This window comes from Xiphophorus couchianus, chromosome 4 (assembly GCF_001444195.1).
Source record: "Xiphophorus couchianus chromosome 4, X_couchianus-1.0, whole genome shotgun sequence".
Classification (NCBI taxonomy): domain Eukaryota; kingdom Metazoa; phylum Chordata; class Actinopteri; order Cyprinodontiformes; family Poeciliidae; genus Xiphophorus; species Xiphophorus couchianus.
The window spans coordinates 21,467,232-21,492,768 of NC_040231.1; the positions used below are offsets into that span (position 1 = coordinate 21,467,232).

The following is a 25,537-nucleotide window of genomic DNA, read 5'->3' on the forward strand; positions in this document are numbered from 1 at the left end:
TGTGACCTTCAAAGTGACATTTGCATGTAAAATGTAATAAATTTGGTTATAGAAACCTCCCTGAATACATCCCTTTCAACTATCAGGTTTATGCAGAACTATGAAGAGACCATCACTTAGGCTTAGGCTTAGGCTTCTTAAAACTGAAATACAATGCTATCAGAGAACAAAAACGTTGTACTTTATTTCAAATACAGATTAACATATGCCTAGAAACCTAAAGGTAAAACTTTGTCGCCTTTCACTTAAGATTTTATAACCCTGTGATGGACACATTTGTTCACTGAGCCATTTTATGCCCAAATGCATGTTTGCTCAACAAAAGCATCTGATAAAATTGTTTGAACTGAGAGCAAATGTCTTTTACGCTGCAAATGTTAAAACTGTTTGTCTCTTTTGCAGATATGATTGGAAGTAGAAATGAATGTTGCAATCACACACAGGAAAGAGAGAGCAAAAGAGAGAGAGTGAAAGAGAGAGTGAGCAAGAGATGTCAAAAGAGCAAGCAGGAACTCCCTCTCCTAGGTGTTGCTCCACTTCTTCCACACTTGAGGAACATTGAAAAGGTAAGCAACCGACTCTTTAATTCAATAGATGGCTTTTATTCCCCAGGTTGTAAATTGTCTTTAATTGACCTTAGTTACTGTGGATTCTAGGGAAAAAAACCTGTTATGAGCTTGTAATCTCAGCTATAATCATAACTTTGCTGCGGGTAAAGATAAAGTGTTCATTAACACAGGAGTCATTGCATGCAGCTACACAAACAGGTCTGAATGCAGGTTTGCGCAGAACCCCCAGGCTTGCTAAATGTACTACTGATAGATTCCTTTCACCTTAATCACTTGTGTGGCTGCACCTACTGCGTGCAGTTGTTTATTAATAATAGATCATTGTGGGGAGAAAAAAAAGCATTATTGGGTCACATACTGTTTGAGCCCTTTAAGTTGGTTCCTTAGTATAATTGTTCTTGTACAAAACAGAAGAGGATGACAGAAAGGAAGTAGGTGGTTTCAGTCTGGTTTGAGTTGAGGACATCAGCTTTTTCTTCCCTTTAGACAACATATGTGCAATCGTTCTCCTTCTGTGACTTTGCAGAATCAAGGACAGGTGTGTTTTTCTTTTCAAGCTCCACATCACCTCCATGGCTGACAAAAACACAACACAGGCCTCCTCTAACTCCAGCAGCCAATTGCAGGACGACGCTTCCAGAGGAGTCCAAATTACAGTCACTCTGCTTATTTTTCTGGTAAGAAATGTTCCACCTGAAGTTATTTACAAAACCATAATATGCAGCGATGATTTTGAAAAAGAAACTGCACGACTAAAAATGCTTCAGCTATGACCTTTTATTTTCTTTGAGTTTCAGGAATGCAAAATGTACTCGTTGGTGCTCCCTGGCTGACTGAGTCTGTTGTATTTATGATGAAAACTGTTCGATGGACGAAAGCCGAAGAGAAATCAGGCAGTAACATGTTATGTTTAATTGGAAAGTCTAAATCTCTTCCTACTCTGTTTGGTTCCTTTAGGTGGGCGTATCTCTGAATGGGTTGGTGGTCTGGGCACTTGGACTCCGAGGTCGGCGTCACCTGGTGCGCAGAGGCAGCACTGAGGAAACGCGTGCTGCCAGCAGTTTCAGAGTCTACGTCCTGAACTTGGCCGTGGCTGATCTTATCTTGCTCCTGCGGACTCCTGTCATGGTTGGCTATATTGTTAACAAGGGCAGTTGGCCATTTGGAAAGGAATTCTGTCACCTGATAATGTTCCTGCGATGTCTTGGGCTGTACGCCTCTGCTTTCCTCCTTTGTGCTGTGGCTCTGGAACGTTGCTTGTGTCTCCTCAGGCCTGTGTGGGCTCGACTGAAACGACCCTCCTGGGCTGTTCCTCTGGTATGTGGAGTCCTATGGCTGATGGCCTTCATCTTTTCTGTCCCCTACATCTACTTTGCTGAATTGAAGAAAGTATCCGGCAAATACCATTGCGTGGAGAGCGGAAATTTTAATCTAGGATTGTTTCTAACAGAAACAATAGCTGGCTTCATATTGCCTCTCATGGTATTCGTGGCAAGTAACTTGGCCGTTTTGGTCACCGTTAACAAAGCCATGCCTTCAACACCCAGTGGCACAACACCATCAATGGCACGTAAGATGACCAGGATGTACCATGTGCTCTTTTCCACCATGGTCCTCTTTCTCACCTGCTGGGTGCCCTACTTTGTCTGTCGCTTCGTGCAAGCCCTGGCAGAGGATAAGTCTGTTTTGTACTACTCAGCACAGAAGGCCGTATATATCTGTCTGTTTCTGGTGTACATCAAAAGTGCTCTTAATCCTGTGCTGTACGTGTTTGCTGCCAGAGGCCTGGGCCGTGCCATCAAAAATTCACTCGTCTCAACAATTGAAAGACTTTTCAATGAGGAATCCTATGAGTCCATACGAAGGAAGTCACTCAAGACCTCCCAGATCTGATCCAGCTGTTTAGAACTGTTTTGACATAATACTTATAGACAACCTGATTCATCCATTTTCTATCCACGCCGAGGAGGGGCTCCAGTAGCCAAGGGGCAAGAGAAAGGGTCCACCCTGGACAGGTTCTCCAGAACTACACATGACAACAATGTACAGCTTAAACTCAAGAGCAGTTTAGAGTGGTTGATTAACCTAATCGCTATTTTTGGACTGTGAGAGGCCAACCTGGAGTGAAGTCTACAAAGAAAGGGCATTTGAGCCCGGGACTTTCTGTGAAGCTTTGGTTGATTTTTTGTTTTTATTTGTAAAATTTCTTGTCCTCCCCGGCTTAGACCTTTCCTGCTTCCCCCAATATGAACATTGTAAATAAAATCTAAGGAATGTAACCGTGAAGCACTTTATGTCAATGTTTTTCAATGTGTATATGAGACAGAGAAACATGTTTTTGGGAATGTATAAAATGTATTTTGAAATTGTGTGTTTGTGAAGCTATTAATAAAGATTGTTTTGGTGCAAATTTTTTGTTGGTATTTAATGTACATGTACATCTATTACCTTACAAAAGATTTAAATACCCCCAGAATTTTTCCATACTCCAACTACAAACTTAGTGCTTTTGATTGGGACCTTTATGTTCCAGATTATAACAAGGTAGTTTGTAATTGTGCAAATGTTTTTATTACAATAGTTTTTACAAATAAAAATAAAATAAGTATGACACTCTGATTAAAGTTCTCCTTGCCCAGTTTAGATAATATGCAAAAAAGGGGTGGGGGGTGGGGGGTAAAAGCTTTTATTAAATTTGCAAGGCATTTCATGGAAAGGCACCACCATGTTATATATGCTTTATATAATATACAATAATATATATTTAATATTCTTTAGCCTTAAGGATCAAATTAGATTTTTTTCCTTTTTGAGTGAGAATATTATTAACTAATGGATAAATTCCTCTCACAATCATATTCTACATCAGTCAAAAGTTGTTAATGTCTTTTTCACGCTAACAGAAAAGTGAAAATATATTTATCCATCCTCCATGTCTGTATAGATACATCAGAAGAAACAACTTGTAGATTTTAACAAAAGGAAACAGAGTCTACATTCAGCCGCATTTCTCAAGTTCAGTTTAAGCAATTAATTTCAAAACAGTATTGCCAAATCATTTCCCTAAACTAGACAACTTCTCTTTTTGTCTGCTTCTGCTGAATACAGTTCTTTATTATTTCTTCTCATTATTCTTTATTATTCTTTCTATAAATTTAGATTGACTGGAAACTGATTTTACCAAAGAGCAGAGCATCATTTATAAATATACCAAATACATTTCAGCTAAACTAGGCAGCCCGATCTGACTAGAGATAAAAAGATGCAACAGCATGGTTATTTAAGTGTGCATATCTCTATATACTTTCTTAAAACACCTTTTTGTTCTATTTTAGCATTCAGTCTTGAGGTATGCTGCCACCTCTAACTGCAGGTTCTGGTTGTGTCAGAGATGATGTATGTGAGAATGTGGCTATTCTTACTTTTTTTTTGCCAGTTGTTTGTTGATTCTTGTGTTGTGTGTGAATTGTGAGACAGTTATTTTTTGTTTTTGGGCATGTGCACCGACTGATGGCACCCTTTGAATTTTGTTGTCCTTGTGACAATGACAATAAAGATTTATCTTATCTTATCTTGTATCAGAGATGGACAAGAAGCTGAGTAAAGAGATCTGGTGGATCTCCTCTTGAATGTAAATAAAACAAATGAAATGAGTTTTGATTTCAGGAGAAACAGGGTTAGATCAGACCCTATTTCAATCATGGGAGGAGAAATGGAGGTGGTTGAGGAATATAAATACCTCGGTGTTCATCTGGACAACAGACTGGACTGGAGATTCAACAGTGAAGCGTCTACAAGAAGGAACATAGCAAACTTTCATTACTGAGCAAGTTTAAGTCCTTAAAGTCTTGCAGCAATATGCTGCATATATTCAGTTGTAGAGATTGCACTTTCTTCTCCATCATCTGTTGGGTAGCAGCATCAGAGCCGGGGACTAAAACAGCAACCTGATAAAGAAGGCTGGTTTTATTCTGGGGATTTCTGTGGAACCTCTGGAGTTGATGATGCAAAGAGGAATTATTCACAAAATCATAAAAATATAAAAACCCTGAAAATTATCTCCATAAAACTGTTATACAGCAATGGTGTCTTCAGTCTGAGAGTTCTTCAGATTCACTGTAATACATAGATCCTTTCTGCCCACAGTCATCAGCATCTGAGTCATTAAAGAAAATTGCCTAATACGAGTTACAACATTTAATTTAGTTTTCTCAGGCCATGCCACATTTTTCAACAAAAGACTTCTGTCTTACCTCTGTTCAGACATATGGAGGATAAAAAGAGAGTTGTCACATGTGGATCTGACCAGCATAAGTTTGAAATTGTTGCAACTCCTTCAGTATTAGTGTAAAGGTCTTTTCAGGCATCTGACCAGATTCTATATTGTCTTTTTATTAGTTATTTAGAAAGATCCAGTTTTATTACAGTCCTTGTTGTTCCACATTTTCTCCAGGTATTGATGACCATCTTAATTATAACCCAATATATACATATTTCTCTAGATTATTTTTTGTAACCTTCTCCTGGCTTATACCTTTGCACCATGAGGCCCTTTGGATATTTGTAATCTCTTTGTAAACTAAAGGATGAAATGGAGCAAATGTGAAAAAATCCTGACAGATGGACTTTAATTATGGTTTATCAGATTCTCTATAGCTGATGACAGATGTGTTCACAGAAAGACAGAATGCAAAATTAATACATAATGTAGACCAATAAATATTTAGTTTAATCAGGTTATTGTAGTTTTAATATTTTTTTAAACATTCCCCTCAAACATATCTGCTTGTTTTTCAACTGAACTTTACACAATCTACATCACATTAAAGTTCATTATTTCTCATGTTCTTGTGTTTTATTACACCACAAACAGCCGGCATTTTGACAGAAGTGTGTAGATGTTTTAATGCTCTGTGTTGGATCTTGTTCTCCTCTGCTTGAATTCAAATTCCTGATTTTCAAGATCTTCTGGATAAGTCCTACTGGCTGTTATCCGATCTGGGTTAGTGAGGATAACGGGGGATTTGCAGCAACAGCCCCAAGGCATTGGAGCACTCTTCACTTGAGAAGAAAGTGTCACTCTTCCACATGAATCTTTTTGTCAATCTTGCTTTTGGTGATTGGAGATTTCCTCCAGGTTGGATTTATTTTTGGAGATGACTTATCAGGTAAAAGGACTTATGGAATAGCTGCTAGGGGTGCGTCTGTTCATCAGAGGACACATTCCTGCCTGTGTTCAGGCTTGCAGGAGGCCGGGGCGTGATTAGGTATTAATTCAGGATGCATCTTGCCTGCATGTTCGTGACACTTGGAAAAGATATGGAGGCAAAAGTACCAAAGTCAATATCTTGCCTCAAGGAAAACAGTTGTATGGATTCCAACCAGCATCACATCACTATGCTGGAATGCAGTTGTGCTTAAAAGGAAATACCATAGCATAACTATGTTTAAAGAAGTGATAATATTGTGCTGAATTAACACTTTCAGTTGGAAAAAAAAGTTTCAGTTCACATAACTAGTGGTTACATCTTATAACTTCTTAAATGCAGAGGAGGCTGGCAACTCCTTAATTGCCTTGGAGCTGATAATGTGAATTTATTTTTTTCAACAAGTAGTTATTAAAAAATTTAAAAAAAACTATACAGCTACTGACTCACTCTAGATGGCATTGATTTGGTCATCAGTGTAAATTTAGAGAATCATACTGTCATTGTAGACTAAGGTATATCCTAGTTTAAACTCCTTTCTCCTGCTACTCTCTGATCTGTAATATTTCCAACTACTCCTGCCATTCTCTGATTCTTAGTTCTCTGTTCCTTGTTTTCAGCCCAATGCTTCTGTGTCAGTTTTCTGAACAAACTCCATTACCGGCTCCCGGTTTTCTCCCGTCTCTCGCCTTAACCTAGAAAGCTATTACGGTCATTAACTACTTGTGCTTGCCTTAGTTTTCTTTTAAACAAAAAAATACTCCTGGATTAGTGCTTCCTTGTTTTTTTCCCCCTTTGTTTTGTTTTCACTTCCAGTTAATCACTAGCAAGTTCCCAAGTTGTATTAAGCCAGGTTAAGAATGGCATCGCTTTTCTTCTTTCAAATAAACCTCTTCCTTCACTCAGAATGAGGGATTGCTGCAAAGTAAATCAGCTGTCATTACATAATCAATTGGATTTGACTACTTTGGTGGGTAATGAATACGCGTATCTGGAAAAGGACAATATAACTGAATTTTACTGGAATAATTTTAACTTATTTAGATTTGGATTGCATTGGGTTCTATACAGTTAGATGTGCAAAAGATGCATTTCTCTAGTAGATTAGTTATTTCTTAAGAGGTGTAAATTAAGGTATACAATCTCCTTACGTCACTGTAGACTCATAAAAGCTTCCATTTAAAAAAAGCCATTTATAAAAAAAACATTTTAAAAACCAAAAGACCTCACATTTTTTTAATGAAACACGTTTGACTTCTGTTTCTATTGCAGAGTGAAACTTTATTTGAAAACAATATGGCATTTTAGTGACGTATATAAATGTAGCGCAAGGCTGGACAGACGAAAGGCAAATATGTCTTATGTTTCAAAGCTAACAATTATAATTGTGAAATAAATGGATCAGAAAGCAAAAACAAGTTAGAAAGCAAAAACAGTTCAGCTGTTTTTGCAAGATAAATCTAACCACAACAATCAACCCAATAAAAAAAACTGAAAAACCATTTTCTGCATTAAAAACCTTTTACGAAAAATGTGTTTCTACTTCATCTTCATAAGTTGCACCACTGCTCAGTGAGGGGAAGAGGTGATCAGCATGTTTCTGTGCCTGCAGTAATAGGACCTGGGCATCCTGGGTGGTAGCTGGTTTCTGCAGAATGATGCCCAGCTTCTGTGCTGTAGTCTCACAATCACACTCTGGTATTATTTTCCGTAAACGAGACTGAAACAGACAGAATATGCAGAGGTCACTGTAGTGCTCGAAGACTGGGTTTTCTTAAAATAGCATTTGCACAAAATGATTGCATGCAACTCTCACAAGTTAATATGTGCAATGAGATTTAAAAGAATGTTGCAATAGGAACTGCACATGCAGACGATTTCACGTTATTTAAAGAAGTAACAAGATAAAAGAAACACAGACAGTAAAGGGTTTTTTTTGTACAGCCTCAAAACTCACCTCTAATGTGATTTCCTCTGTTTGTGGCAGAAGAGACGGAAGCTTGAGAACGCATTCATCACTTATTTCTAAAATCTGCAGGTAGGTATAAAATAAGAGCTCACATTAGTGTTTTTTACCACAAGCTCAGATCTCAAAATCTCAGCCATCTTTTGTTGATTTCCTGTTTTCATGAGACCTTTTAGACATGTTTTCATGAGAGATCTTCTGAACAGAAGTGAAAGCTCTAAATGCCCGCATGTGAAACATTAAAGTTTTAGACAACAGTGATTCACTTCATCTCTTTCATAATCACTGTGATTTTAAAATGTCCCATTCAAGTAGAAGGCTCGAAATGTGTGCAACCAAGAAATGTTTTTTTCAAAATATGCTGAAAACTTCTTAGAACACAAGACATAATGTTCGAACATTCAATTAAAAGAAACGGTGAACGCTTTGGAATGGGTTAAAACAAAACAAAACTAAAGAATACAATACTCAAAGTTGCCATAAATCTAAATAAATAGTGTATATGGATGATGACTCTTTGTGCTTTCACCTGTTTTGCTTTCTTTTCTTCTTCCTCCAACTCATCTCTCAGCTTTGAGCATGTCTGCTGTAAAGACACCGTCTGCTCCTCTGTCCTTTCCAGAACTCTGACAACAGCCTTCAAGTCTTCCTGAACAACCAAAATACAGATACATATTCTGTGAAACAAACACATTATGTTTTAAAACGTGTAGCTCAGAAGGAACATTATGACTGCTAAAAGGCCGACATCTGACTGTTAGGGGGAGGACACAAGGCAGGAAATGAACATGCTGTCCTTGGAGTTCATGCATTTGACACACAAGCCAGTGGGGACTTGAGCAAACCTCACACACAAACAAAATAAGATGTTGCCATGGTCTCCAATTTTTTCTAAATCCAAGTGACATTCAGGATGTGATGGCTGTGCCGCACAAACAGTTCGGCACATCCGAGGTCACATCCGATTTGAGGTCGTAGCAAAGCTACGACCTCAAATCCTACAGAATCAGCTTGATTGTACAGAATCAGCTGTACAACTTGATTCTGTACAGTGCAATGAAAAAGCAGTTTTTCATTGGTCAGAACTTTTCTTGCAGCAAAAGCAGGGACTCAACTGAGATTTAAAGGGTCAATTATTACCTCATGATTCTTTAAAGCATGCTTTGTTTCTTTAAATTACCTAGATATCAGCAGCTATTACTTTCTTGTGGAACTAACAGGAAAGGCGACCACAGTTGAAAAATAGCTGAGGCATTGCCACAAGTATGCTCTAACCTCTACAGGAAACATCTGCTTAAGCTGCTTTTTCTGTTTTTTCATTCTTGACTTCAGCAGTGGCTGTGGCAGTGAAATGTGGTAACAGATAGCAGAAAAAATGTTTAGTTTCAATCTTGTTAAGCAACTATTTTTTTTATTCATATCAATCTACACCCAAAACATGACTCTGAAATTACTTATGGAGACTGAAGATAAAGCAAACAAATCGTACTTTGAACATGTCTAGATTTATTTTGTTAACATGATTCTCACCTTCAGGGAGTTCAGCATCTTCTTTCCGAGCTCAGACTTCTTGGTCTCCTCCTGGTGGCGTTGAGATGAATGAATCAGATCTCCCCGTTTCTGCACTGGAACCTTAAGTTGTGCACAATGAGCTAAAAACCTGGGAAAATTTGCAGAAAACATATCATTCAGATTGCATCAGAAGTGGCTGACGTCTCACAACCACACTGGATTCTATACCTTGAAATAACTTGATGCATGTTTATCAGTGTTTACTGGAATCTCACAGGCGATACATGAACTCACAGGAGCAGCACCTTTCTGCTTGATAAGTTTCTTATCTTCCACATAGGAACCCAAATGTCACCAAATTATTTATTTCAGTTACTTTTGATATCACATCCACCTGAAACTCCCTAATAGAGTTTAGGCAAATAAATCTTTGATGAAATAAATTAGAATGCAATTGAATAATCCTGTATTTGTCTTTAAACATGAAAAATTCATAAGGTGTGCATTTCACATATGACTTATTTGATGTATTTAGACTGAAATGTTAAACACTCACTTATTTTTGATGATGTTTAGATGTTCCTGGCTCTCTTTCTTCCCTGCCCGCTTTAAACCAAGTGTTGCTCTGTCAACAAAAAGATAAGGGGTTATTTTCATTTTTCATGCATAGCAATTATTTAACTAAGCAGTCCATGAAGATCTTTGTGATTTTGTCATTGCAAGCAGTGATAACATTAATTTGTTATATTTAGCTCTATTACACTATGAGTTTTTGTAACAGTTGCTGAAGATGGATTTAAGCTTGAGCTGCACAGCCTATCAAATGGCAATCATCATTGCAATCAATGGGCACTGTACTCCAACTGACTGCTTATATGTGATACTTAGCAGGATACTATACTTAGAATAAGCAAAGAAAAAGAGATAGGGAAATATGGGTTGTTTGTAATTGATATTGCATTGTTTAGCCACAGCATGGTAGTTATGTATCTTGATATGATGCAGCCCTAGTTTAATCCAACTTGCAGTGAGTGTCTCATAAGTGTAAATATGTTTACACCTTTAACTTGCGATAGCAGCATTGCTATGAAAAATGCAGCATGCAGAACTGACCATTGTTTAATTTTTAACAGAGACAGGTTAAATGAGAAGTTAATTTTGAGATAGAAATCAGCAAAAAAAAAAAAACAGAATGTGTATATTTATTACAAGTGATATGGTCACCACAGTATTTGATAATAATATTTTCGCTGCATGGTTTTCTAATATCTTGGTGTCCTAATACACACCCTCATGATCAGATGATTTATAAAAAGGCTTAATAGTTTGCAAAGTGAAACATTACCAGTGTGAAACTCACAGTATGGATAAGTCCAATATGTTCTCCACAGCATTGATGGTGGACGGGGGCATCGGCCTCCAGCTGTCCTGAACGGTCATTTTCTTTGACGCTGAAGGTGAATCTCCTTTAGCTTTTAGGAACAAGAACAAAGAAATATCACATTAACAACAAATCTGTCTCCTGTATCTGAGCAGTAGCGTAAAGAAGCAGATTTTACCTTTTCTCCTCTTAAGTGGTTTTGAGAGGGGGATCTTCGCATCATCACCTTGCTCCTGATCCTAAAATAAATGACAGTGGCTGATTGTAGTAAATTTACCCGCGAAACAAATCAGTATATAAAACAGTTGTGTGTTTATAATGTCTCACCACTTTTGCAGGAAATCCCGACGCCTTTTCTTTTTTCTTTTTCGGGTTGGGGTCTTTTGTTGGAGGTCGTTTTGAGCCTCTTGACGGCTTCATAGTGTTACCCGTACAGAAACAGCTAGCTAAATAGCTAACCACCAACGCCTTAAACCTTAGATAGCATTAATAAGTCGAAAATTACTTTGACCAATATGTTTAGACTAAATATGATTTAAGACACAAACGACACAGCAGAAAAAGAGCAACAAAATCTCAAAACTAAGGTACCGATATGTTATAATCACCTATCGACCTGTGTTTTCGCGCTGATGTTTTCGAATGTTTAGACTCATAGCGCATGCGTCATTAGTGGGTGGTCTTACCCAGAGTCATGGTTGCCAGGCAGCACGTTATGGCGACTGTGGCGTGCATGAGATGATCAAATACTTCATATACATCTACTGATCTTGACGGATATAAAAGCAGTACAGTCGTTTCGCTGTGCGAATTTATGATACTCCTGCAAGGCTAAGATGTGGCAACAGGACGCCTGTAAGACAAAACACGGGTCGAAACTATACTATGACCACAAAATCTTTCAAACCATCAAATAACTTTAAAAGCGTTTTTACTATAAAAAGCTTCTCTGCGTCTGCATACAGCGTTTCCTCATATTCTGTCACTCCCTTAAATGGCAAATCATATTTGTCTTGGATTTATGGTTTTAAAGGGGTGTTATGTATTTTCCAGGCCCACGGTGCCGTTTTATAACACAATCAAGGCACTATGTCACCTCCACTTGTTATAAAAATGCTGTATGTCAAACATAGTTTAAAAGAAGTACTACTTAAGTTTACCTGCTTCTTTAACCTCCTACTCTTTCTGACGCTCCACCTTCAGCACCTCATCTTTCTATTATGCCCTTTACAACTGTTGTAATTTGCATAAGCCCTTTTCGCACTGCAGGGTTCTACGAGCAGCCTTGCCGACTTCTGATCGGTTCAATTGGAGAAATGTTATTTACATTTACCATTAAAATCTTTGGCTGAAGAGGCGATTGCAGAGCCTTTTCAGCAATTCCATCAGGTGTTTTAATTGGTGCTAATGCTAGTCTGAAGGAGTGTGGGGGATGAATGCTCTGTAAGGTGGAAGCTCAGCTGAACACTGCAGCTCCAAGAAGGAGCTTTGTGAAAGTAGGTGGTGCATTGTGAGAGTAGGCATGTAGGCACCCCTGAACGACTCAAAGATTCCTGAACCACACATGAAAGAATTAAAGCAACAACCCAGGTATATTTTTGATTAGCTAATAACATTATAAGATAAAAACAAATTTAAAATCATGTTTAAGAAGCACCAATAACCGAGAAATACTCATTAGTGAGGTTAACAAACAAGGCAAAAGTACCTGATTCGGACTGACTTGCCGTCATTAATTGAATAATAATTTGAATATATTTAAGGAGTAATCAAAGTAGATAAATACAGGTTAATTTTTTTTTTTTGCTATAACAGATATTTCACTGCAGATATGCAAGGAAACAGCTTATATCTGCACTATGAACTTGTAACATTTTTATGCTAAGCTATCAAAAACATCTACTTACATTCATATACCTCTATTTGTGCAAAAATATTTTTTTGGAAAAAAAAAATAAAACATTTTCTTTGTTATTTATATGCAATATAGAATGAAAGTTACCACAAAACACACGAACATATCAATAATCAGATTAACCTATCTGTTCATATTTTCATTAGCTTTGTATTTTTCTATGAATTAAGTGAGATGTTATTTGTTTTCACTTATCCCATGTTTTATTTGTTGATTATGAGTCAGAATCAATTAGCTCGATAGTAATAAACACAAGTCATTGGTTTACATAAGCAAAACAAACAAAAAGAGACTCAACAAAATGCGTCATTGAAAAAAGAAAGTCATTTCTGAAAGTGAGGGAGTAAAAAAATTCAGGTCGAGTCTTCAGACATGTGGTCTGGATGATGGCGGCTGTTCCCCAGGTCCCTCACACTCTCCCCGGAAAGTGAAATTTGCCTGTAAAGCGTCCATTGTTGCGCAGGTCAAATGGACTAAGCACCTTCCTGATGCCCATCATGTTGCCTTGGGCTATCTGCTTGAAGGTCCAGGGATTCTGGTTGTTCTCCTCCATCTCTTTCTGCTTTCTGTGCATTTCTTCCAGACTCTCTCGGCTCATTACCTGAAATAATAAAGGCAAAGCATTGCTTTATTATGTGAAAACCAATTGTAAAATAAACCAAAAATGTTGTTTTCAATCACTTTGACTTTAGTGACGTTAAAAGATGGCTTACAATACTGAGAATATTAACTGTTTGTTAAAAACAAACAAACAAAACAAATAGATACATTTGTTCTCAGAATTCAGTTTTTTTTCTGATGTATTTTCTGTTTTCAATGTGTCTAATAAAAATAAGGATGAAAAGAAATGTGTACAAAACAATAGCAAGACCAGCAAAGTTGTTTCACTTAGAGACAATGCCAATGAGGAAAGGCCAGAAAATGGAGGTTGCAGAGGAAGGAAGAAGGCAGCTGCATCCTGTACATCAGCTGAAATTACTTAAGGGTTTTTCTTTGTATCCTGAGCAGTTGTTCGGCCAGCAATTGAAATTATGTGGGGCTGCCTGACTGCAGATTGGTTTTTAACAAAATCTTTCATTTTCCACTTCTTAAATGGAGCTTAAACACTGCTTATTGGCAATGTTCAATCAATTTTAATACCATATTTCATTTTAAATAATATTCAAGCAGTTTAACTGATCCACTGATAATTGTCAAGTTTCCATTGAGGCAGAGTCTCAGTAAAATCAGTGCAGCACTGAATGACAAACAGTGAGATGGTTACTTTTAAAGCCCTATGTAGAAACTAATGAGCCCTTTGCTGGGTGAAAATGTCCAGGTTATAGAAAGTTTTGGTCTGAGGCATCTAGGCAGTTACTGTTGTGATTACAATTAAAACAGAGCAAACAATTATTTGATGATATATGACTTCAATGTACCACTAACCATGTGAAAAGAATAGTTCTTGTATCATCATTCTTATACTCAGAAAATGTTGAAAAAAATGGAAAATTCTGCTAGGGCATGTGAACTTATTATCTGCCCTAGCAGGTGATAAGTTGCTAGGGCAGCTTATCTTTTTTTAAAAAAAAAAAGAGAGAGAGAGAGAAAGAAAGGGAAGGAGGCAGGGAGAGACATCTGATTTCACACACAGACAGACACTTGAGAAACGGGGTAAGGCTGCGGAGGACAAAACTGTTGGTGGCATTTTCAGCAGGGCCTGAAATGCACATTTACAGCTGGGGTACAGCTGTAAATGTACCCCAGTTTGGTTTCTTTTTGCATTTGTATTTAAACAGCAACTGGAACAGAGCACACTCAGACCTCACCTTAGCAGGAAAGGGCAGCTTCTTGGCCACTTCAGTCAAGACATGCTCAATCTCCCCCAGCTCCACCTTTCCTCCCAGCTCCACGATCAAACGTCCATACCGGACCGGTGTCACGTAGTGGTCGATGGCTCCTTTACCGCCGCCCATGCGTTGGCCAAGGCCTTTACGTGTGATTGGCTTGTACGGGGCATTGATGCGCCACCGGGCAAATGTCGTGTGGGCATCTATCTTCCGGTTAATTGTTAGACGGATCATCTCTAAATGACCCCAGTGCAGGTAGCCTCCGCCCATAGCCTGAAATATAAAGCAGCAACGTTACTTTGATATTTAACGCTCAAACTCAGCCGTTTAATTGTGGAAAATAAAGTTAAAACATATGGAGAAATGTGACATTAAATGTTATAAAAATGCCAAAAATAAATAAATTGTACTGTGGTACAGTAACAGGCAATTTCAGCTGTCAGAAAATCATCAATAGACATCAGTGCACTCACAACGATTGCATACTGCCCACAAGTGAAGGTATTTGCTGCCCTGGCCGGTCCTTGGATATCCCGGAGCTTCTTTCTCTCTTTCTTGGCCTTTTTTAGGTTGGGCACCTTGTTCAAAAACTTCAGTTTGGGTTTCTCTGGCAGCACAACATCTTTAAGAGAGGAATACGGACAAAATATTAAGATGCGGGACAAGAAATGAACTGAGGAACTCTAAACCCTGCATCCATGAAGTGGAACACAAGGCATATAAAAATTACTGCACCACATACAGCAAAGCTCCAAATTATTTACCGCCCTGACAGCTTAAAATTTTCCAACATGATTACCAGATAATCTGTGGAGGGAGCCTTAAATTAGATAAAATGTTAAAAACACCAGTGAACATGTGTACAAATCTAGTCAGTAACTATAAGACTTTTGAAATTTGAATAAAGAAGCTTAAATCATGTAATGCCAGGATTTTTCTATTAATTACTGAGGAAGCGATAAATATCTTTTGACATAAATGTATATAACATCTTTTATTTTGTTTTATGACCTCTTGACTGAGTGTCTTCTATCACATTAGTAACAAACTTCTTAGTTGAATGACAATAAGTTTACATGAAAAATCAGACATCTGAATAATTTTCAACCAAACTGTAGAAGGTAGTGCATAATTATCAATATCTTGTGTGCTCAAAATTAGTCTCATATGAATAAGAAGCAGATAAAAGCTTACTGCTGTAGTCTGGAATGACTGGAAATGTCTTCAGCCCAGCAGCGCAGATTTTCAAATAGCTGTGAAGAGGAGCTGTGGAGTAAATACAAAGTGCAATTTGATAAAACGACAGATTGTGATTACCTGCGACTCAAACCCCCCCAGAAGGTCTTGGTGAGGTTTAGGTTTGAATTTGCATTTAAATTTGAGTTAGAATAACACTGAATCAATTTTTGGTTTCCAGCTTTTTCAGATATGTAGCTCAATTGCTGTGACATGCGTGCTTCATATGATCTATTTCTGTTAATTTTCATTTATTAATCGGTAATTGAGAATTTCCAAGAGTCCAAATGCATCACTGTTAACACAAGCCTGGTTACCTTGCTGGAGACCGTGAGTTCTGGAGATTACCGTCAAGCCGCCGACAGCGGCCTTAATGAGGGAGATCATTTTGTACGAACCGATACTAAAAAACCGTAGTTTTTATTTCGCTTGATTCACAGATAGGCATTTTAGAAATACCAGCAAAATACTGTATTTTTAGGAACGCCACACGCTGAGCAAGGTCGCTGCCATTTCTGTGCAACAAATACTTCCGCCAAGATGAGGTAGACACTTCCTGTTGAAAGTGACTTTCAAAATAAGCGGTGCTTTAATGTCGATCACTTTTCTTCAAACATAATTTCTGCATAGATCAATTTCTTTGGCACATTTGTAAAGTTTATTTGCTCCATTCAGAATTTCATTAAGTACCCTCAATGAAAAAATTAAGCGACATACTTGAAAATAGAAACTTGTGAAATGTCAAAGTTGTTAAAAATATTGAACTCATTTGACATTGAAATTCCCTTTTAAAAGCGTTTATTTTATAAATAGGCGAAGTGAAATTACATTTTACTTTTTCAAATGAGAAATTGTTAGGTGCAATTCAGTCTTCCAGGTCTCTAATACTTAGAACTAGCTAAGTTAATAATTGAACTTAATGCATTTATTCAAAATGACCATATGTCATATAAACGTCAGTGGACATCATGCACATGTTTTTTAATAAAACTAGTAATTTGTGTTGTTTTTATGAGGTGTTGAGCATGGGGCCAAGATACAGTCTATAAAAAGGACACAACCTGCTGACATTTGATGCATTCAGAAGAAAAGATAATCAACCTCTCACACCTTTAACTGGCTTTGAGCACAAAATTTTATGTAAAACCAATAAGACAATCAGCATGAAGACAAAGGATTTTGGAGGTGCTTCAGGTTTTATTATCAGAACAAGGTTTTGACATTTCACATAAACATCGGTTTCTCCAGCAGGTATGTGGCAGTTTTCCATGGGAAACATAATTTCTGACTCTAAGGTCATCCACAAACAAAATTATGTTCTTACCTACAAAATTTATGTTACATTGTAGTTGCAAAAAAAGATAAGGTCTTAAATAAAATAAGCGTAAAGAACACACTGTAGTTGTTTTCAAAAATATGGTTTCAAATCTAGAACACTTTTATAAAAACTTCTTCACAACTTCTAGGTGGCTAAATGCCAGGAGAATTTGGCAATTTTCTCAGTCAAGAAAAATACATGTCACTTTGATGTTGTTTTGACAGAGACACTCATGAAGATGCTAAATCCCATGGTAGAGAAGATCATATTTTGGAATATTCTGAGGATCTATTGGACTCTGGACTATCATTTTCCCCCTCATGGCTCCTCGGTAAATCACCTCGATTAGGTCTATGAAGTCCTGCTTGGTTTTAAAGCTGCCAACAAATTTAGTGTGATCTGGAGACCTGAAAGAACATTAAAAACACATAATAAACACCACTGTGATGTAGCTATATATATATACAGTACAGACCAAAAGTTTCAAAAGTTCACCTTCTCATTGAATTCAATGAGAAGGTGTGTTCAAACTTTTGGTCTGTACTGTATATATATATATATATATATATATATATATATATATATATATTTAAATAAGCTAAGCATACTCACTTGTCACTTTATTAGGTACACCTCACTAGTACTTGGCTTCCTTTAGCACTGCCTTTATTTTGTTTTATAATAACAATATAGTAACCCTTTTCTCACTAATTTTGATTGATCAGTTTGAACTTCAGCAAACTGTCTGTACCACATCTAAATGGCTAAATGCATTAAGCTGCTGTAATGTGATTGGATGATTCTCAACTGAGCAGGTGTACCTGATAAAGTTGCTGGTGAGTGTATTTGCTGTGAAATATTCTCACAATTCAAAGAAAACAGCAATGACCAGAAAATAATGTAAAATTAGACAGGATTTTTTAAAGCCAATATCCATAGTTTTAACTTGTTTGAGTAGAAATTTAAGATTTCAGCTATTCTGAATGATATTATTGGTTTGGATACATTTTTGGAGTTGAAATGATTGATTCTTAAATCATTCCCTTATTTTAAGTTCATTATCCCTGCAGTTAACTGTACTTTCTATCTGTCTATAAATTGATTTGAATTTTCATTTTACTTCCCCTATTAATTTTAGATTTATTGCGGTTTTTAATAACCCTATTATAAATTCTGTAAATTAAATGCAGATTTTTGTTCAAACTAAAATTCTACCTTTTTTAATATTGGTGTTTTTTTTTATTTCTCTTACAACTACTTTGAATAACTGTTTCTACTGTCTATTGTCCTTATCATTCATGAAAGGTTTTTTTTTTTTTTTACCTCATTGTTTTATCTGTTTTAAATGACTTTGTTCTGTCCGTTTGGTGTTTGGAAAGTGCTCAGATAAACAAAGACACCTACAAATAAGCCCACTTTTCTCATTTTTGTGCATATTTCTAATATAACCTAAAATGTATTTTAAATTCTTCTCAATGACGACTTCTGTGTCGAATTAACTTAGTTGTTAATTAAATTGCCGATCTAATTGTTACCAATGTTCGTTGTATAAAGCATTTTTGATTAAATGTTTTTCATGAACTTACCCATAATCGACTTTCATGTGCTGCCCGTTAAAAAAGAAGACAGTGGATGGGATATAGCTGATGTCAAAGTATCTGGTGTAAATTGGAGCTTTGTCTACATCAACGATATAGATGGACGCCATGTTACTCAAATCGTGTGCGGTTTTTGACAGCTGCAACAACACAAGAGGTGAGAAATTATGAACAAACAGCATTTTCTGATCAGATGTTTTGTTGTTAAAGTCACTTACTATCTCGTCGAGCTGGAGACAAACCGAGTCATCGTGTCTCCCGAACCTCAGAACTAAAACTTTCTCCGCGACGGCTTTGATAACTTCATCGATGTCTTTTTTGGTTGTTAATTTTGGTAAAAAGAAGCTCATTTTCAGACGCTAACACGTTAGCTTCACTGCTGTCGGCAAAAGCAGGAAATTGCGTCACATTGTTGTTGTGAAACCCGGTTAAGTTACCCGCAAGAAACGTGCAAAAATAATTAAAATATATGTAAGCATTATATTAAACAGAGTTTTAGTTTTAAATAAGAGTTATAAATTGTTTTTTTTTCATAAGGCAATACCTTACTTTAATAAATAGGCCTATATGATTTTATTCTCTCCTTTAACTAAAACGTTCCTCACGTTTTAGTACGACACAATATGACGTGACACCGTGTAACAACGTGACCTTCTACCAAATTTTACTTGTAGGAAGTCTGAAAACGCATGTGCGGGCGAGGATTTCTCATTCCATGAGGTATAACAGAATGAAGATGCTTTTTGTGATCATTTGATGAAAAAATAGCGGTAAATAATATCGCTAATGATATTTATTGGCTCGGGTGTCTCATGCAAAGAAAGCTGATTTTGACGGTCCTGCTGAGGGAGTGAACGGTTTTTGTTACAATGCTGCGGCACTTCTCAGCCAGATGCTGTAATTTGCTATTGAAAAGGACATTTTTGACAACCAAGAACAAACCAGTCTTTGGTACCAGACCTTACAGAGAGCCCATCCTCGTCAGTCACTTCTGTACAGGTAACACTGTGAAGAAGGATGGCCTCGACATTAAAGGAGTTCTATCCGAGGAAAAAGAAGCGCTAGATCTTGACAAATGGAAGTCTGTAATGAGATCACAAGCAGCACTCCAGGAGCAAAAACTTTCTCGTGGAGTGGAAACAACCGAGGATGATGATGATGACCTGGAAAGTGCAGGTGATGATGTGAAGGACAGCTCCTCATTGGAGGCAACTCGTGAGCTGGTTTCCATGTGGCGTCAAGCTGGGAAATTTGTACCTCAGGAAATGACCGAGGAGGATTTACAGACGCTGGCAGGCCTCACCACCAAGTCCTCCCGTAAAAAGTACCTGAAGTACCTGGCTGTCAAGGAGGGTCACAAACAGGCCCGCAAGGAGAAGCAGCAGAAGAAAAAGGCTGACAAAGAGGCTTCAATGAAGCAGAGAAAGGAGTTGGAAAACAGTGAAGAAGAAGAAGGCGATCAAGATGGACACAGACTGAAAAACACAATGTTTCTCCAGTTCTGGGACCGCACCCTGGACAAACTGTTGGGCTGGAGAACCGCTCAGGCAATGCGGTTTGGTCAACCAATTGTTTTTGACTTGAGCTATGCATCCAACATGTCCAGGCGGGAGATAGAGAACACAGTGTCTCAGCTGATGGAGGTGGAAGGGTGGAACCGGCGTGCAACAGAGCCCTTTCACCTTCACTTTTGCAACTTGCAGCCAGACAGCCTCTACAAAAAGGAGCTAGTGAAGCGATACGGCGCAGAGACCTGGGACCGCCTGCTCATCACCAGCACTGAGCAACATTATATTGATATGTTCCCCAGGGAACAGCTCGTTTACCTCACTGCAGACTCCCCCAACGTCCTGCGCAGCTTTGATCACTCCAAGGTCTACATCATCGGAGCCCTGGTGGACAAGTCCATCCAGTCCGGACTGTCTCTAGCCAACGCCAAGCGCCTGAAACTAGCAACAGCTCGCTTACCACTTGATGAGTATCTTCATTGGGAAATGGGAGCCAAAAATTTGACTCTGGACCAGATGATTCGCATCATGCTGACAATCAAAGATTCGGGGAAATGGGAAGAAGCCTTACAGTTTGTGCCGAAGCGGAAACACGATGGCTTCTATCAACGGCAGACACAAACAGAGGTTTCAAATGACAGACCCAGAATTGTGAAAAAACATGCACTGAGAAAGAGTGGTGATGTGTTTGTGAGATCTGAGGCAAAAGACACTGGGCAAACATTTAAGAACCAGACTGTTTACAAATCCAATCATGACAGAATGACTGGACAAAACGGCACCAGAAAAAGTTCTCCAGCTGCAACTAAAGTGCGTACATCGTTCAAAAGCCAAATGGAAGCAAGAAAAACAGGAGACAAGCCCAGGATGTGGTGGCACGAGTGACAGGAAATAACTGCTGTTAACATGGACATGTGTTAGAAAGTATAAACGTAAGAAGTGCGGAAACTGTTCAAATATCCACTTTGTTTTCACACTGGGTGAAAACAAAGATCAGTTGTTTTTTTCTGTCTGTACAAATGACAAGAATATGATTTCTTTAAAAGGTAGAAACTTCTTTGGTCTTTATTTTAGTCTGACAGAAAACAAGATGCTCAAGTAATATTTTGACAGTTTTACAGTAAATAAAATTATACCCATTACTGTAAAGTTTTCTATACAGATGAAATACAGCTTAATATTACAGAGCCTGTCTGTTTTGTTCTTAAATACTGCATCATGTAAGTAAATTCATAGTGTCTTTTAAGCAAAAAATAAAAAGATAAAAATAGAATCTGACACCGGTAAAATTCAAGCAGGGTTTTTTTAAAAAAAACAAAACTGCACAATACTGATCACAGTACCATCAATTAATTTTCACTAATGCTTTTACAGCATCTGAAAGAAAGAACCATCATAAATGAAAAAGACCCTCCTGAATTAAAAGAGGCACCTATACTTCTTTAATGTCTGACTTCCTGTCATCTGTGTTCCCATCTAATTACTCCCTGCAGTGTGAAAGTAGAAACTGGTTAAATAAAAACACTATGCACATCAGCATTACGTTCCAGTTACAACTAATAAACCCATCCAGTGAAACACTGACTGACTCTCACCTCACATCTCAGCGATAAACATGATAAAGATATCCGTCTACAATGGAGTTGAATGCTTTCTGAATTCCAGACTTGCCTCTTATTTGGTGTTTTCCAAGAGCTTAATAAGTTGAGCAACAAGTTTAAAACCGTTAAACTGAAATGACAGCAAATAAACAGTCATGGTTTCTGCTACAGCTCCAGTCTGCCATCTTTATTTTCTTAAATACAAAAAACAAAAACTAGTACTCCTTGTGTCAAATGAGGATGACTTATAGAACTATGATGTCCCCAGTGCAGCGTTCGCAGCAGTTGAAGGTTATGTTCTCATAGCGGGTGTAAGGGTGAAACCTGCCGATGCTCTTCTTGCTGCTCAGAAAGTTTGGGGAGGTGGAGTCACTGAATGCAGGTTCTGCCTTGTTTTCTGAACAAGTGATTGGATTCAAAACCTTCAACACCTAGAGCAAGAAAATAGAATAAAGTAAAAACATTGTTCAGTTGTTAGATTCTAAAACTAGCAAAACACATTAGGCAAAGAAAAACAGAGGTAACATTTTACATAAACTTGATACCTTCTCAGCCATCTTCTCTGCTGGTGTGCTGCAGAGATGTTCGGCTGGTGCACTACTGCCCTTCGACACAGTGCTGTTAGCGTTGTTTTTGCCCAACAGATGAGAGTTAATAGCATCTGCTAGCTTGTGATTGGCTGCAGCCAGCTCTCCGATGCTGAGAGGCTGAGCACTGGGATAATAAGTCTGCTGTCTGCCCCACTGCAAAGACACCAGGAGCTGCTCCAGGGACCTGGCAACGCAAAGAGGACACAAAGACAACGTAATAGCTCCCCAATCATTTCAAACATCTCTAGTACAATAACTCTAAATCCCTTTTTTTCTAACCGATTGGCCATGAATTGTATGTTTGTTGTGTAAAACACTTCTAAAAGGCACCAATGTAACAAGAATGAATGAATCAGTTATTCATAAAGCAGTAATAGATGTAGTCAAAGAGCTGAGCAAAATTATTACAGGAACACAAAAAGCATTAAAGACATGAAACTAACATGCATATGAAAGGAAATATAAGATTAAGTTTTAATTTCAAGAATGAAGCTAGTGGGAAACTAGTTTTAGATATGCTGGCATCTGACTGCTCACAACTTTTGTATGTGAACAGTGTTACTTTAAAATCAATCCAAAGCTTTAATATCCAAGCTGAAGCACTTGTACAAGCTTCTCTGATGCTTCTTCTAGTCTAGTAAACAGCACATTAAAAACACATAAAAAGTCCATACAAAAACACATGAACATGTTTGTCTAGTTCAATCAGTAGCACAACAGGGTTACAAAACAGGCATTGAACCTTGGGGAGCCTCACCAGATAAAGAAAATAATTTCTACAGAAAAGTAGTCACTAGCTTTTACATAACAAGACAAACCTAATAGGAGGAAACCCAGTGTTAGCACAATTAGGGCAGGTTTTGGAGTGTTGGATGCTTTTGTTAAACGTACTAATTAGCATTTAGGACTGACCCACTTTTACAGAAACTGAGTGCTTCTTAAGACTCAACTTGGACATTTGAAAGGAGTCAGTAATTATTGATCAGTGTGGTGTTACCTGTGACTGAGCACCATGTCTCTGGAGAACTCCTCTCGCTCCAACAGCAGGTCCTGAATCGCTCCTTGGGCCTCCCTGATCTGCCTCTGCAGAGCGGCTCTGGCGTTTGTCAGTTCCTCTGCCATGACTCTAAAGTAACATTATTTTAATACATATCAATATGATGGTTATGTAGTGTTTATGAAGCATGTTTTTTTAATTGAAATTGTCCTTCTTTTGATTGTAAATGTCACTGCCTTCGAAACTAAAAAGACAATCTTAAACTTGTCAACCATTTAAAATGAAGTCAAAATTAAGTGGAGCATTTCCCACCTGCTGGCGAGGAACTTGCTCCTCCAGACGTCACACTGGATACTCATACGTTCCAGCTGCTCCGCGGTGTGTGAAAGGCTTCGGCCTAAAGCCTCGTTCTCCAGAATGAGCTGGTTTTTCTCTCGTGCAAGACGCTCAAACTGGTACTCGAGGTCATCACCTACCGAGGCTACCAACAGCTTTTTCAGTTCGCGGTTTACCTGCCACACAGTTTAGAAACAAGATTAAAATAAATGTAAAGTTGTTTTATACTCAAATTATACATAAACACTGACATACTTAAGATACAATAAATAAAAGGAATCATCATTACAGATAACTATAATGTAACATAATTACTCTCTGAAGATTGTTTTTACACTGAAATCTGTCTGACTTTCAGTGTAAACACTAAGCCCTTACCTCTGTCTGCACACGGATTTGATTCGAAAGGCCCTCTTTGTCTTGCAGCAGCCGGCGTTCAGAGTTCTGCAGCTTCTCTAGCTGTCCTCTCCAGTCGTCCACAAGCGGAGGAGAGCCCTGCTCCTCGGCCTGCTGCCCTGCCTCGCCTTTCCCCTCAGTGGGTCCCGCCCGGCTACTCCGGGTGATAGCAGCTCTGGGCACAATAATCCTCACGGCTTCCACTTCTGTACACGCCTCTCTATTCACTTTGCCTAGGTGAAGCACGCCGAGAGGCTGTGGGGTAGTGGGGGCTGTGACATGTGGCGATTTTGGGCTGTGCTTTGGGCTTGCCACTTTAAGGCGAGGAACGTCAGATAAAAACGGTGACGGGGAGTCAGTGATGACCTCCAGTGTGACAGGTGGTTTTTCGGTTTCCATGCCATCGCCGGGTCCTCGAATAGGCACAGTGGCAGAACCTAGAAATATACAAATAAAAAAGTGAGAGCAGCTATTTTTAAACACTTCTGCCTAAAAATCAATTATGTTTATTGATGTGTCCAATGCAGTGTGTAACATGTACTGTCTTACTGCCTTTTCTGAATGAGCTGGGTTATAGGGTCTGTAAACCATCACAACATATTCTGATTGCTATTATTTTACTACTATTTTCTACTACATGTTCTTGTTTTCTTCTCAAGACACAAATCCATTTTAAGATCAATTTTAAAATGTATGTTGCAATCCTATTATTATACATCAACATAATTTCCAAACAATATTGTGTGAAGCAGATATATTCAGCTAAACTTACTTAAACTGCACCAATTTGCAACGTACGTCAGTCTTAGGCACGTAACAGGACAAAACAGTGGGACTTTATACCAATCAGGGCAACACAACACAAAGGGTCCTCGTCACTGTTAAGCATTGAATAAACATTAATTGATGGACCAAAGCACAGTTTTCAGGAACCTGTTCATAGTCTAGCTTTAAAAAACACTGGATGTTTTACAGCTAAAGCTTGACATTAGCTGTATGGATGATGCCGTTTTATTTTAAAAAAGAAGAAGAAGGATAAACGAATATGCTGCGTACCTCTTACAACTGCTGCAGCAGCCATGGCGGCGGAGGAGACGCAACTTTAGCTTAAACCCGGTGATTCTGTTGTAATTCACAGGAGAGATAGCAGTTATTTGGCAACAATTACAACACTTTTTGTTTATGTTAGAAATACGTTGCTCACAGTTCACCTTTTATCAGCTGGGTGCTGATAAGGTCACATGATAAGGGAAGCTAGTTGTTGAGCTAGGTGTTAGCAAAAGTCAGAACTTTGTCAGCACTACCTGCAGCAGTCAGCTCTTCTTTACTAAGAGAGTTTATCAGAAATATTTACTGCGACTTAAATCCGAAGCCTTAAAATGGAAATATTATGTTCTAACATACCAGGTAAAAATGAATTTGACCCCCTCCTCGGTTCTCCAGTTTTGCCAGCTGTTTGTTTTGCCACCCGGACACGGTTGGCCTTTCGTGAGCGCACAGAGTTTTCTTCCCCGAGCTTGGACTTCCTGTCAAAACTTCCTGTCAAAACAATATTTTAATCTCAATAAAACTGGATTA

The 25,537-nt window shown here is 38.1% G+C and overlaps 6 protein-coding genes across 9 annotated transcripts; 2 read left to right on the top strand and 4 right to left on the bottom strand.

The window, feature by feature from the left end:
- Positions 1-389: 389 nt before the first annotated feature.
- On the top strand, positions 390-2,979 carry LOC114143761 (C5a anaphylatoxin chemotactic receptor 1). Of its 2 annotated transcripts, none has more exons than XM_028016069.1 (3): positions 390-566; positions 1,127-1,246; positions 1,527-2,979. In XM_028016069.1, exons 1-3 carry the CDS (start codon positions 405-407, stop codon positions 2,460-2,462), a joined length of 1,218 nt encoding a protein of 405 aa, XP_027871870.1. In that variant the 5' UTR covers positions 390-404; the 3' UTR covers positions 2,463-2,979. The 2 variants fall into 2 exon arrangements, with proteins under 2 accessions (XP_027871870.1, XP_027871872.1); XM_028016071.1 differs by having other exon boundaries at positions 446-566; positions 1,096-1,246.
- A 4,057-nt stretch (positions 2,980-7,036) lies between these two features.
- On the bottom strand, positions 7,037-11,310 carry cenpq (centromere protein Q). The gene is made up of 8 exons (XM_028014229.1): positions 10,963-11,310; positions 10,814-10,874; positions 10,615-10,726; positions 9,811-9,879; positions 9,273-9,402; positions 8,272-8,391; positions 7,734-7,808; positions 7,037-7,496 (listed from the first exon to the last, which is right to left on the bottom strand). Exons 1-8 carry the CDS (start codon positions 11,053-11,055, stop codon positions 7,299-7,301), a joined length of 858 nt encoding a protein of 285 aa, XP_027870030.1. The 5' UTR covers positions 11,056-11,310; the 3' UTR covers positions 7,037-7,298.
- Positions 11,311-12,367: 1,057 nt separating this feature from the next.
- Positions 12,368-16,162, bottom strand: mrpl16 (mitochondrial ribosomal protein L16). Its single transcript, XM_028014230.1, has 5 exons — positions 15,933-16,162; positions 15,574-15,645; positions 14,853-15,001; positions 14,359-14,652; positions 12,368-13,151 (listed from the first exon to the last, which is right to left on the bottom strand). Exons 1-5 carry the CDS (start codon positions 16,000-16,002, stop codon positions 12,960-12,962), a joined length of 777 nt encoding a protein of 258 aa, XP_027870031.1. The 5' UTR covers positions 16,003-16,162; the 3' UTR covers positions 12,368-12,959.
- A 628-nt stretch (positions 16,163-16,790) lies between these two features.
- On the bottom strand, positions 16,791-18,948 carry txnl4b (thioredoxin-like 4B). Its single transcript, XM_028014231.1, has 3 exons — positions 18,750-18,948; positions 18,520-18,671; positions 16,791-17,340 (listed from the first exon to the last, which is right to left on the bottom strand). Exons 1-3 carry the CDS (start codon positions 18,879-18,881, stop codon positions 17,175-17,177), a joined length of 450 nt encoding a protein of 149 aa, XP_027870032.1. The 5' UTR covers positions 18,882-18,948; the 3' UTR covers positions 16,791-17,174.
- Positions 18,949-19,159: 211 nt separating this feature from the next.
- trmt10c (tRNA methyltransferase 10C, mitochondrial RNase P subunit) lies at positions 19,160-21,317 on the top strand. Its single transcript, XM_028014225.1, has one exon. The coding sequence runs from the start codon at positions 19,401-19,403 to the stop codon at positions 20,922-20,924; it is 1,524 nt and encodes a 507-aa protein (XP_027870026.1). The 5' UTR covers positions 19,160-19,400; the 3' UTR covers positions 20,925-21,317.
- A 33-nt stretch (positions 21,318-21,350) lies between these two features.
- On the bottom strand, positions 21,351-25,487 carry blzf1 (basic leucine zipper nuclear factor 1). Of its 3 annotated transcripts, none has more exons than XM_028014228.1 (8): positions 25,364-25,461; positions 25,171-25,225; positions 25,016-25,081; positions 23,942-24,396; positions 23,540-23,739; positions 23,228-23,356; positions 22,186-22,414; positions 21,351-22,071 (listed from the first exon to the last, which is right to left on the bottom strand). In XM_028014228.1, exons 3-8 carry the CDS (start codon positions 25,038-25,040, stop codon positions 21,886-21,888), a joined length of 1,224 nt encoding a protein of 407 aa, XP_027870029.1. In that variant the 5' UTR covers positions 25,041-25,081; positions 25,171-25,225; positions 25,364-25,461; the 3' UTR covers positions 21,351-21,885. The 3 variants fall into 3 exon arrangements, with proteins under 3 accessions (XP_027870029.1, XP_027870028.1, XP_027870027.1); XM_028014227.1 differs by having other exon boundaries at positions 25,171-25,286; XM_028014226.1 differs by lacking the exon at positions 25,171-25,225 and having other exon boundaries at positions 25,364-25,487.
- Positions 25,488-25,537: the final 50 nt, after the last annotated feature.

What these genes read in the sequence shown, in the direction of transcription:
- LOC114143761 (XM_028016069.1), top strand. Translation starts at nt 405, where the DNA reads ATGATTGGAAGTAGAAATGAATGTTGCAATCACACACAGGAAAGAGAG. An exon ending in ACTTGAGGAACATTGAAAAG is followed by an intron (nt 567 to 1,126) that starts GTAAGCAACCGA and finishes TTTCTTTTCAAG; the next exon opens with CTCCACATCACCTCCATGGC. An exon ending in TCACTCTGCTTATTTTTCTG is followed by an intron (nt 1,247 to 1,526) that starts GTAAGAAATGTT and finishes TGGTTCCTTTAG; the next exon opens with GTGGGCGTATCTCTGAATGG.
- cenpq (XM_028014229.1), bottom strand. Translation starts at nt 11,055, where the DNA reads ATGAAGCCGTCAAGAGGCTCAAAACGACCTCCAACAAAAGACCCCAAC. An exon ending in CGGGATTTCCTGCAAAAGTG is followed by an intron (nt 10,875 to 10,962) that starts GTGAGACATTAT and finishes CATTTATTTTAG; the next exon opens with GATCAGGAGCAAGGTGATGA. An exon ending in AAGAAAAGAAAGCAAAACAG is followed by an intron (nt 7,809 to 8,271) that starts GTGAAAGCACAA and finishes ACCTACCTGCAG; the next exon opens with ATTTTAGAAATAAGTGATGA.
- mrpl16 (XM_028014230.1), bottom strand. Translation starts at nt 16,002, where the DNA reads ATGATCTCCCTCATTAAGGCCGCTGTCGGCGGCTTGACGGTAATCTCC. An exon ending in AACTCACGGTCTCCAGCAAG is followed by an intron (nt 15,646 to 15,932) that starts GTAACCAGGCTT and finishes TTTACTCCACAG; the next exon opens with CTCCTCTTCACAGCTATTTG. An exon ending in GTGGGCAGTATGCAATCGTT is followed by an intron (nt 14,653 to 14,852) that starts GTGAGTGCACTG and finishes TTTATATTTCAG; the next exon opens with GCTATGGGCGGAGGCTACCT.
- txnl4b (XM_028014231.1), bottom strand. Translation starts at nt 18,881, where the DNA reads ATGAGCTTCTTTTTACCAAAATTAACAACCAAAAAAGACATCGATGAA. An exon ending in GTCTCCAGCTCGACGAGATA is followed by an intron (nt 18,672 to 18,749) that starts GTAAGTGACTTT and finishes GTGTTGTTGCAG; the next exon opens with CTGTCAAAAACCGCACACGA. An exon ending in CACATGAAAGTCGATTATGG is followed by an intron (nt 17,341 to 18,519) that starts GTAAGTTCATGA and finishes ATGTTCTTTCAG; the next exon opens with GTCTCCAGATCACACTAAAT.
- trmt10c (XM_028014225.1), top strand. Translation starts at nt 19,401, where the DNA reads ATGCTGCGGCACTTCTCAGCCAGATGCTGTAATTTGCTATTGAAAAGG.
- blzf1 (XM_028014226.1), bottom strand. Translation starts at nt 25,040, where the DNA reads ATGGCTGCTGCAGCAGTTGTAAGAG. An exon ending in AAATCCGTGTGCAGACAGAG is followed by an intron (nt 23,740 to 23,941) that starts GTAAGGGCTTAG and finishes ACTGTGTGGCAG; the next exon opens with GTAAACCGCGAACTGAAAAA. An exon ending in CAGAGAAGATGGCTGAGAAG is followed by an intron (nt 22,072 to 22,185) that starts GTATCAAGTTTA and finishes TTCTTGCTCTAG; the next exon opens with GTGTTGAAGGTTTTGAATCC.